Raw genomic sequence first — 12,402 nt, 5'->3', positions numbered from 1 at the left:
AATTCACATCAGATTCTTTATCTTCATAAATATCTCTCCATCTAACCCAAACCCTCACCTTCACTTTTATTTTCCTACTAGCATTTTTAACTCTAAAAACAGACATGAGAAATTAGAAAACAGTCACTAATGGGAAGGAATTCCATAAGTAAAGCTGCTACTTAGAAAGATAATCACATAAATAGACTATATATAGTGGAGCAGAAAGACCCTAAGAACATAAGAAGTTAGTCAGTTTGCTAAACATCAGTAATACAAAGACAATAAGAGCACATTCTGATGGGGGAGATAACATGTAAATTAGTATGTACATAAAAGGTATATATAAGTGTAAATGGAAGGTAGACAATTTCCTTCTCCATAATCTTCAGAATAATCAAGGATAAACAGTTTATATTTGATTTTTCTATTACTCTACAGAGAAGAAGAACTCCTATATCTGAGCTTCATTGAAGATGTAACAGATGAAATTCTGAAACTTGGCTTATTTTCTAACAGGTTAGATTTTTATTGTGGCAATAAATGTATCCAGCTTTAAATAGTGGTGTTATTTTTGAAGCATTTCCAAAATTACGTTGGCTAAATGTTAGTACTATACTGCTCAAATTAAGAATGCATCCTGATTTTCAGTGCATAATTTATAATCTACTGTGTACTTTATAAATTGGTTTGTTTTTAGGGAGGGATCTCTTATGTCACAAAGAAATCTGTCAGCTAAGATATATAAGAATCTGTTTTGTAGACTGGCGAGATTGGAATATTTGAAAATTATCATGTGAACAAAAAGAAGCATCATCCTTTTTTTTACCAAGTAAAGTTTTCTAGCTTTTCTCTAATAAAAATAATAAAATGATAATGTAAGTGGCATGTAGATATAATTCTTCTACTGCAAAGGCTTCATTAAGGATATGACATTTGAGCTGGGTTTTAAAAGCTTTCAACAATGGTAGATGACCAGGTAATTTTAGGCACAAGGAACTATGTGGGAGTTATTTAGGGAACAGTGAGTATTCTGATTTTACAAAATTCAAAGCATAAAAGGTACAGCAGTATTAGATAAAGCTGAAAAAGTAGATTGGGGCCAGATTTTGGAAGGCCTTGAATGCCAAGCAAGGAATTTTGTCTTTTTTCAAGTAGGTAGCAGAAAGTTTTAGCAGAGTGATATGATCAAAGCTGTGCATTAGAAATATTAATCTAATAGAATTGTATAAAGTAACTTGGCAGGAAGAGAAATTAGAGGCAGATTATCTAGTTGGGAAGACTTCTACAAAAACTGAAATAAGAAGTATAATAGTATAATGTCACTAGAAATGGAAAGGGCTCTGGTCCCTGCCTAGACAAACCCAGAGGTGAGGATGCTGCTAAGTGCCTTGGTATATCCTACTCTAAATTCCATTCCCTGCTCTGTCCTACTGGACTTGTAGTATTCCTTTTGATCTTTTGTTGATAGTTCACTTTTATTTTGGCCTTAATTTCATTGTATTAATGAAATAAGTACAAAACACTTAAAGGCAGTATCAGCAGGAAGGGAACCTATTTGGGAAATACTGGGTTGCTAGAATATGTAAGATTTTTTTTTTTATGGATCAGTTTTGAGAAGGAAGAAGTAAAAGGAGAAGTTTAATATGACTACAAAGTATTGTGCTTGGGTGACTTGGAAAATGATATTACCTTTAGTACTTAACATAATTCACTTAAATTTCCTGAATTTTTTTTTTTTTGCTTTACAACTTGAAGTAAATATGTAAAATCCATGAGTACTTAGATCTCCAAATTGGGAGAAATGTCAGAACAGGGAGAATTGATCCTAGTTTTTTTAAGAAAAACATGAATGAACAATTTCATTAATTAGCAAAACTACTAGTAAAGATTAATTTATTAATTACTAGCTATTTTTAAAACATTTCTAAAATAGTTGAAAAACAAAGGTGGCTCAATAGTTCTTTCCAACTCTTTTTTTAGTTAATATATGTATGTAAAATGTATACCTTTGGATTTTGCCTTGTGTATCTTAAGTTAATTCTTTTTGAGACCATGACACTTTTTTTCTTTGTCATTTATAGGGTTTTAGAGAGATTGTTTGAGCGTCACATAGAACAAAATAAACATCATTTGGAGGAGGTTTGTTTTTATAGTGTTACTTTATAAAAATTTGAATAAATCATTTTAAAGATTTTCTTCCCCATCCCCAAGTACTGGGCTTGGGAAAGATTACAGGGTGAGCTTTCTACTTTTACAGCTGTCACCCTATTCAAATGATTATGCTTTTTAGTAATGCTGTATATTTCAAGCTTTCACTTAGATTCTGTAAACAAAGAGAGCCAATTAATAAAATAATTTTCTCCTTAATTCTAGAATAAAATGCGCCACATGCTTCATGTCTTGAAGGTCGATTTAGGCTGTACTCCTGAGGAAAAATCTGAAAAACTAAATGGTACCCTTAATATGTCAAATTTATTTGATTTTGAAAAGCTTGGAACTCCAGAAGAAATACAGTTAACAGATGAAAATGAAATCACAGTGTCTCCATCCAAAAGCGAAGAAAACCAAACATCTCTGGAGTTACATGATAAAATTGTGGAAGCAGATTTGACCCCTCAGGAAATGGTATCCACATCTTCAAGCAATACTTCACAGGTCAGCACTAAAGATAAGTCTTCAGAAGACAATGTTAGTGGGCAGGTGATTAGTGAAACAAATCTTGAACCATCAGCACAGTCTGAAGAACCAAGTGTTTCCTACACCACCTCAGACCCAGTATCCCCTACAGAGTCTCTTGAAGGTGATAATGACCTTGAAAAAACAGATTCTTTAAGTGTTTCAGGTAAAACACACTTGGAAGAGGGTGTTCAAAATGCCATTAAGGAAGATAATGATCATGACACAGAAGAACCGACTTCCCAACTCTCTGAAACAATCAATGAGCAATATCCCTTGGATAACTGATGTTAGTTAATAAACACTCCAAATGGCTAGTGAATCATTCTTTGTCTCACTGTCTCTTGTCATCTTTTGAAACTGATGAAATTTTTCATGCAGGAGAACAAATCTTCATAAATAATCTGGATACCAATGTGCTGCAGCATTCCAAGTAATTGGAGAACTGTTGTTTCAAATAAAGAGGCAGCATTGTCTCCTGGAAAGTGCCATAGGTCTGGGACTCAAGAGATCTATATTCTAATTCCAGTTCTGCCACCAACTTCACTTTGTGGCCAAAAGCAAATCACTTTCTTGGGCTCAATTCTCTCATCTATCTAGTAGGATCATAAAACTTACCACACCTCAGTGTTGTTGCAAGGAAGGCTCAAATGCCATGACAAATCTGAAAGTGTTTTTAAAACTTAAAGTGTTAAGTGAATATAAGTTAGTACTATGTTGATCTCGATCACTGCAGTTAACTAAGGATAAATTTTTTTAATGTAGAAAATAAAAATATAAGTTTGATCAGTTATGTGGGTTTATGATAAGGAACTCCATTTCTACACTTAGAAAAAAATGAAATTTTCTTTCCATTAGGGAAATATTTTGCTTTAAATACTAGAGTCAGTAAGCAAATAAAGGGAAACCTCATTTCATACCGCTTAATGTACATATATTAAGCTGTGTATAGAATCCTTTATGAGGCACGTGGGGAGATAGGAAGTTCCACTAAGATACTATCCCCAAACTCATTCTAGTTTTATTTATTCTGGTGGAGTTTGATAATAGGGGCAGCTAGGTGGCTTAATGAATGGAGTATTAGACTGGGAGTTTGAAGGACCTGAGTTTGAATCCTCATTCAGATACTAGTGTAACTCTGGGTAAGTCATTTAACCTCCATGAGCTGCAGTTTCCTCATCTGTAAAAATGGGGATTATAGTCACATCTGCCTAATGGGTTGGTAGTGAGGGCCAAATGATAAAATGTATATAAAGTACTTTGAAAACTTTAATGTGCTATATAAATGTTAGCTATTATTAGTATTACTACTTCCGCTACTTTTGATAACAAATACAGAGTTAATGTGTAACCCATAAAGTACTCTATGTTAGTTGTTTTTATTTGAGGAATGATGCAAACATATCTATTATGCAAAATATTACATAGATGTATTGGAAAGGCACAGAATGAAGGGCTTAGTGTAAGAGGTTAAAAAAGGAAGGGAGGAAAAAAAGCAGAGTATCTGAGAAGGTTTCCTGGCAGAAATAGTATTTGTCTTGGGGTTTAAAGGATAGGTAGAGATTAAACAAGTGAGGATGAAAGGGAAGAAGTGTATTCCAGATACATGGAAGAAAGACACAAAGGCAGGAAAATGCAGATGGCATGTTTGGAGAAAGAGAGTAGTACAGTTTGGTTGGAGTATGGAGTACATGGAAGAGAGTAATATATAAGACATGTTAGGAAGAGAGGATGCTGCCTACCAAAGCAAAGGAACATGAGTGCCAGACAGAGAAATTAGAAATGTCATCAGTGGGGGATAGGAAGCCACTAATGGCTCTCGTGGAGAAGCAGCTAGATGGTTCTGGGGCTAGAGCAGCACTAGGCCTGGAGTCAGGAAGATGACCTCAGAAACTTAGTAGCCATGTGATTCTAAGCAAGTCATTTGCCCTCTGTTTGCCTTGATCCACTGGAGAAGGAAATGGCAAGTCACTTATCTTTGTCAAGAAAACCCCAAATAGGATCACAAACAGACATTGACTGAAATGACTGAACAACAACAAAATCTATGTAGAAATAAAACATTCTACATAGACAATTATAATTCATCTCTCCTTAGTGAGATTAGCAACATCTCTAAAATTCTGTTATGCAAATTAACTTAAGGTCATAATTACTATACTATACATATTAGCTTTTTGGCCTCCTATCAGTTCCTAAAAATTGTTGATTCTTTTTTGAAGTAGAAATTTAGTTTAGAGAGAATAGGAATAAAGAGGATGAGAGGACATAGACACTTAGAGAAGTTGTCTAGGAACAACTATATTTATAGAATGGGGCATTTTGGTCCTCTCAAAACGTTTGTGGAATTCAGCCAAATGGCACTTATCCCATATTAATAGGGATCTTCCAGTATGCATGAAGAGTGCAGGATTTTAAATGAAAATCAAATGGACAAAATGATCGAGTATCACAATCCTGGTTCTGGAGTCAGAAAAGTAATTTCTCCCAGGAACTATCAACATTCACACCCCTTCCCTTGCTTCCCATTTTTACATTTCACTTATTCTGCATTTATTTTCTATTTATTCCTAATACATTCATATCATTTCCCCCAAAATGATCTATATCCTCCTTAAAAGCAGAAGACTCTTGAACATAGTGCCTGGCACGTAGTAAATGTTACACAAACACACACATACATGCATTTATACATAGATGTATATGTATAAAATGTATATTGTAACCTCTATCAAGTCAGGTATCATGATTCATTTATCTTTATATTCCTCCTGCAATTTCTTTCACTTAGTGGATAAAGCACTGGCCCTGGATTCAGGAGGACTTGAGTTCAGATCTGGCCTCAGACACTTGACACTTATTAGCTGTGTGACCCTGGGCAAGTCACTTAACCCTCATTGCCCTGAAAAAAAAAAAAGATACTCTGAAATTTCTTCCACTTAGAAGAAAATTTGGTATAGGTTGAATTAATGAATTCAGATACCTCCAGGCTCCTCCTAGAAAAGGAAAAGTAGGGCTAAACCCAGACACGACTAAATATAGTAATATCCAAATATCAGTTAAAAGAGCATCCACCAATCAGTAGAAATCTATTTAAGTAGCCATGCACTCAAGAAACATGTATTTTGAAAGTATCCAGTAATGCAAGTCGCTATAGTGTAAACATGTTTAGTATTAAGTGTGTTTTTAATTAAAATCTCTTTCCTCCCCACTGAATCCTGTTATCTATGATGAAAAGTGTTTTTAAATAAGTAAAAGAACCTATTTTATGTAATGTTATTTTTACTTTGATTTATGTCATCTTTAATGTCCAAGTAAAATCTTCAAGCACAGTTATAAAATAGTCTTTTCTCAGTATATTTGTCCACTCTAAAAAATCCCAACTAAAACAAATGTATTTATGATTGTTATTTAGAACAATCAGTACAGACCTATGGCAAATACAGATATAATCTCTTTTTTGAAAATAATCAAAATATTCTCTCTCTAATCCAAATACTCACATGAAGTTAATATAGCATAATGAGTCCTTTTTACTACCTGCTCCAACACACTTTCCACACTTGCAGCACCCTCCACAAAAGTCCTCCTTGGACAGATTTTCCCCATGTTTAAATAACCCCTGGCTCTCAAAGGTTTTGGCCATAGAGTCCCATCTTATCAGTTGGTTCCAGAGAGTTTGCCGGCAGGTTAATGCCTGTTGTCCAAAGGCCCAAGCTTGATAAGAAAGACTCATCAACAGATCGGTCACGAAGGATGAATTCTTTATTTGTGAAAATTCATTAACAGACAAATACAAAATGGCCTCTTGGCTGTAGAGCTTCCTTTGTGCTTCTACAGAAGGGGTGAATAGCTGATAAAGGAGGGAAGAAAGTGGTAAGAATCACATGTAAATTTAGCTGTTGGTACTATAAATAAGATCCCAGCCTAACAATCATTAGTTAATATACTGCCACAAAAGCTGAAGCATATCAGTATTGATATGTTGTTGGTCAGTTTTTCAGTCACGTCCAACATGACCCCATTTAAGCTTTTCTTGGCAAGTACTGGAGTGGTTTGCCATTTCTTTCACCTGCTCATTTTATGGATGAGAAAATTGAAAATTGAAGCAAATAGAGTTAAGTGACTTGCCCAGGGTCACCCAGCTAGTAAGTGTCTAAGGCTAGATTTGAACTCAAGAAGATGAGTCTTCCTGACTCCAGGCCAAGCACTCTATTCACCGTGCCATTTAGTCACCTTCAGTATTGATACACTTCACTATAAATGAAATAAGACATGAGGTTAAAGGTCGAGGGAAGTATGACTCACATGACCTCCTTGGAGAAGCAAAAAAATTTAAAAAGTAATTTTTAACAACTTATCAAGTCTCTATCGTGTTCAAGGCACAGTGAAAGGGATGGGGGGAGGGAGAATGCAAAGGTAGAACAGTCCCTTCCTTCAAGGACTTCATGTTCCACCAGGGGGAATCCATGCTCACAAATAAGTAATTACAGGATCTAGACAAACAATACAGGGGCAGGGAAGCAAAACAACAAATGGATGAGTCAGGCAAGGCCTCAAGATAGGAATGATAAAAGAGAGCACACAAGGAATGTAAGCCTGGGTTAAAGGAACAGAGGCCAATGTCATGTAATCAATCTGGAAACAGGACTGGAGTCAGATTGTGAATGACTTATGGAAGTTTTTATTTAGCCTGAAGGTGATAGGAACCACTGAAATTTTTTTTTTTAATTTTCAGACCTTTACTTTTTTTTTCCCAATTACAAGTAAAGATAGTTTTCAACATTCACTTTCGTAAGATTTTGAGTTCCAAATTTTTCTCCCACCCTACCAAAGCCAGCAAGCAGTTTGATATAGGTTATACAGTACAATCATGTTAAACATATTCCACATTATTCATGTTGTAAGAGAAGAATCAGAACAAAAAGAAAAACACAAGAAAGGAAAAACAACAAAAGCGAAAATAGTATGCTTCAGTCCACATTCAGACTCCATCATTCTTTTTCTGTATGTGAAAAGCATTTTCCACCACAAGTCTTGGCATTGTCTTGGATTGCTGAGAAGAGCTAACTCTATCACAACTGATCAAAACAAAATGTTGATACTGTTCTCTTGGTTCTGCTCATTTAACTCAGTATCAGTTCATCTGTGTCTTTCCAGGTTTTTCAGAAATCTGCCTGCTTATCATTTCTTACAGCACAATAGTATTCCATTACATTCACATATCACAAATTGGTTAGCATTCCCCAAATGATGGGCATCCCCTCAGACTCCAATTCTTTGCAGCTATAAATATTTTTGTACATGTGGGTCCTTTTCCCTTTCTCATGATCTCTTTGGGATACAGACCTAGTAGTGGTATTGCTGGGTTAAAGGGTATAAAGTTTTATAGCCCTTTGGGCATGGTTCCAAAATGCTTTCCAGAATGCAGTTCACAACTGTACCAACAGTGCAGTTCCTGTTTTTCCATATCACCAACATTTATCATTTCCCTTTTTTGTCATATTAGCCAATTGGATAGGTGGGAAGTGGTACCTCAGAGTAGTTTTAATTTGCATTTCTCTCATCAATAGTGATTGAGAACATTTTTTTATATGGATATAGCTTTAATTTCTTCATCTGAAAACTGCCTATTCATATCCTTTGACCATTTCTCAACTGGGGAATGACTTGTATTTTAAAAAATTTTATTCAGTTCTCTATTTATGTAGATATGAGGCCTTAATCAGAAACACTGGCTATAAAAATTCTTTTCCAGCTTTCTGCTTTCCTTCTAATCTTGTTTGCATTTGTCTTGTTTGTACAAACCTTTTTTTTTTATTTAATGTCATCAACATGACTCATTTTGCATTTCATAATATTCTCTATCTCATCTTAGGTCATAAATTCTTTCCCTCTCCATATATCTGAAAAGTAAACTATTCCTTTTCCAGTTTGCCTATGGTATCACCCTTTGTCTAGATCATGTACCCATTTTGACTTTAGTGTATGGTGTAAGATGTTGGTCTATGCCTAGTTTCTACCTATGTCTAGTCTATGCCTAGTTTTCCCAGCAGTTTTGTCAAATAGTGTTCTTATCCCAGAGGCTAGAGTCTTTGGGTTTATCAGACAGGATATTGCTATATTCATTTATTGCTTTGTTTTGTGTGCCTAACCTATTTGACTGATCCACCATTCTATTTATCCAGTAACAAATAGTTTTGATGGTTGCTGCTTTATAATATAGTGTTAGATATGGTACAGCTAGGCCACCTTCCTTTGCATTTTATCATTAAATCCCTTGATATTCTTGACCTTTTGTTCTTCCAGATGAATTGTTATTTTTTTCCAGCGCTATAATTTCTGGTAGTTTGAGAAGGTTTTTTAAAAAAATTATTTATTTTTCCAATTATATTTAAAGACAATTTTTAACATTTGTTTTTTATAAAATTTTGAGTTCCAAATTTTCTCCCTCCCTTCCTTTCCTCCCCCCTCCCTTGTGAAAGAAGAAACCATTTGCAAAAGGAAAACACACACATACACACAAATGTTTCTGTCTCCATTCAGACTCCATAGTTCTTTTTCTCAACAACGTGGAGAGCATTTTCCATCATGAGTCTTTTGGAATTGTCTTGGATTATTGTGTTGCTGAGAAGAGCCAAGTCAGTCACAGTTGATTAACACACAATGTGGCTGTTACTGAACCTCTGAAGCTTAAATAAAACAGTGGTAAGGTCAGGCAGATCTGTACTTCAGGGATATCATTTTCAAATATGTGTAGAGGATAGATTGAAAAAGGGAGACCCAAAAGGGGGAGAGGTGATGAGAGACCTGGATGGGGGGGGGGGGGGAGTTGTAGTATGACTAGAAGTAAGGGAATGAGTGGAATGGATGATGCAGGAGATAGAATCCACAGATTTGAAAGCCTTTTTGTTCGTGTTCTCAGTGCTTTGCACTAAATAAATGCTTTTTCCTTCATTCATTGGATATGAAGAGTGAAGGGGAGTTGAAAAGTCATTGCTGTGACTCCTGTTGTGAACTTGGGTAACGAGGAAGGAAAACGGTGCGTTCCACTGAAATTAGGGAAGTCAGGAAGAGAGGAGGATTTAAGACAGATTGTGAGTTCTGTTTTGTACTAAGTTTGGCACTCCCATGTGAAGCTATTCAGCAAACTCTTAGACATGCAGTATGTGAGAGCCCAGGAGAAAGAGGACCATCAGATTTGTACTTTGCACCCAAAGGTAACCAAAAACATTTCATGGAAAATGACCTTTAAAACAACAACATTGCTCATATGGAGCAGAAGTTAAAAAGTAAGCACAGTGGATAGAGTACTGGCCCTGGAGTCAGGAAGACCTGAGTTACTCTGAAGACAACTGCAGTTGTGTGCCAGCAACTATTACTTTGTTCTGCAGATGGACATACTTAATTATATATGCCTATGTTAGCTACTCCATTAGAAGGTAAACTCCTAAGCAGAGATTGGCTCTTGCCTTGTATGTCTATCACCAGGGCCTAGCAGAGTGCCTGGCACAAAGTAGGAACGTAATAAATACTTGATGTCTACTTTATGGATCTGTTACAGAGGATGAAAAGGTAAAGAAATTTTATGAATTTGACCAGATCCTTTAAACTGGGGCTTTTTGTTTTTGTTTTTGTTTTTGTGGGGCAATTGGGATTAAGTGACTTGCCCAGGGTCACACAGCTAGTAACTGTTAAGTATCTGAGCTGAATTTGAACTCAGGTCCTCCTGAATCCAGGGCCAGTGCTCTATCCACTGGGGCTTCTTAATTGGTGTCTGTAAACCTGAGCTTTAAAAAAATATTTTAACAACCATAAAGGGTGTTCCAAAAGTCCCACTAAGCCTTTTAGAAAACTATGTTTAAATATAATTGGTTTCCATTGTAATTCTATGCATGTTGTTGTGTACATTTAAAAACATTCTGAGATGGGATTCATAGACTTCACCAGAATACCATATGAGTCCATCTCACACACATACTTTAAGAACCTTTTGAGTCAGGGCAGCTAGGGAACACAGGCCCTGGAGTCAGGAAGACCTAAGTTCAAATCTGGCTTCAGACACTTACTAGCTGTTTGACCCTGGACAAGTAACTTAACCCCGACAGCCTCAAAAAACAACAACAGCAACAACAACAATAACAAAAAACCTTTGAGTCTAAACAAAGTTAATATATACCTTGACTCAAAATGGGCACAGGGTCATGTTAAAATATGCTGGACGATATGATGCAAGATTAAGAAATGAAAAGCTAATGACTACTCAAAAGTTCGGGGCAAGATAAGTACTAAATGTCATCCCCCCCCCCCAAATGAAACTGACATCTTAATAGACCACAAACAATAGGTTACTGATATTTAAGTCTCAATTCAGGGCCAGAGAGAAAGAGAAAGGAGAGAAAACAATAAACATTTTAGATGGATAAATATTTGTCCCTTAAATCTCATGGAAGAGAAATACACAAAAGGAAGTTGGAGGCTGCCAGAGGGTATCCAGAACAGGGGAATGAATTTCATGGAGTCAAAACCAAGCAGAAAAGCTTATGGAAAATTAATATAGTTGGAAGTTCAGATGCTTCTCTAAAAGGTGGCTTTGGGAGGACTTTATTGCTCAGCCCTCTAATAAGAGGAGAGAGCAGCTGATGGTGCTATTGAGAATCAAAGGCAGATCATTCTCAATGATGATATTTCAAGGTGATGAGCTTATCCTGGAGGAGGCATGATATTCCTGGAGTGGAAATGAAGGAGGCCAGGAGAGAAAAGCCCATGGAATTAGACTACACAAGCTAAATCAGCAAACCACCTGTCCAGCTTCAAATATAGATATAAAGTGAACATTACATAAACAACAAACCAGACCCAGAAGTGAGTAGGATATAACACTGCTTTCAATGATAACCAAAAAACTCATTATCACAAATGCCTATCTTTTAATATCAGATTTCTTCTAGTGATAATGCAGGGCTGCAAATCATTGTATGTCATGGTCTCTGAAGAATAAAAATTGAGTCAAATAATTCAAAATTACTATGGGAGAAAAATGACTTAGCAAATATCTGAGTACCTAAAAGTAGCTCATCTCCATTTTTCTTTTTTTCTTTTTAAAATTTTTTGCGGGGCAGTTGGGGTTAAGTGACTTGCCCAGGGTCACACAGCTAGTAAATGTCAAGTGTCTGAGGCCGGCTTTAAACTCGGGTCCTCCTGAATCCAGGACTGGTGCTCTATCCACTGCACCACCTAGCTGCCCCTTTATTATTATTATTTTTTTCATCCCCATTTTTCAATGCAGAAACTTGGGTAAGAGAAGTACCTGATCCAAGATCACACAGCTAGTTAGTGACAGGGCCACGAGTCAATCTAGGTGTTTCCCTCCAGATCCAATACTCTCTAAAGTATGTCACTTTTTGCAACAGTAATTAAATACCAACCCTTTGGGGGCCCCTCAAAAGAAATCTTAACCAACTCCCTTTCAATAACTACTGCAATTATTGCATGGATGTCTTGGCCTGTCAATTTATATGTCTGCCTTGTTATTCCTCTAGTCTATTGTAAATCTCTGAAAGCTGGCACTAGATTGTCTTAACTCTCAAGATGTGTCACTGTCCTCCTAATATGTAGTCTGTATACTTTCAAAAGGAAAACAACCTGTTGAAATATCTCATATGTAACTATATAGTAGCTTAAAAATGATCACATATAGTCAACTTGATGATCAATATAAGAATCAAAAAATATTTAACTACC

The 12,402-nt window shown here is 36.0% G+C and overlaps 1 protein-coding gene across 5 annotated transcripts in view; it reads left to right on the top strand.

The window, feature by feature from the left end:
* Nucleotides 1–7,492, top strand: part of SPATA7 (spermatogenesis associated 7) — a 67,194-nt gene extending 59,702 nt beyond the window's left edge. For all 5 annotated transcript variants that reach the window (XM_043989991.1, XM_043989990.1, XM_043989989.1 and 2 more), the window contains 3 exons: nucleotides 421–498; nucleotides 2,064–2,121; nucleotides 2,356–7,492. In XM_043989991.1, the coding sequence (XP_043845926.1) occupies nucleotides 421–498; nucleotides 2,064–2,121; nucleotides 2,356–2,946 (727 nt within the window). In that variant the 3' untranslated portion in view covers nucleotides 2,947–7,492. The remainder of the gene's footprint in view (nucleotides 1–420; nucleotides 499–2,063; nucleotides 2,122–2,355) is intronic.
* Nucleotides 7,493–12,402: the final 4,910 nt, after the last annotated feature.

This window comes from Dromiciops gliroides, chromosome 2, assembly GCF_019393635.1.
Source record: "Dromiciops gliroides isolate mDroGli1 chromosome 2, mDroGli1.pri, whole genome shotgun sequence".
NCBI classification, from domain to species: Eukaryota; Metazoa; Chordata; class Mammalia; order Microbiotheria; family Microbiotheriidae; genus Dromiciops; species Dromiciops gliroides.
The sequence above is the reverse complement of the archived record's forward strand: the minus strand, read 5'-3'. Positions and strand labels throughout refer to the sequence as shown.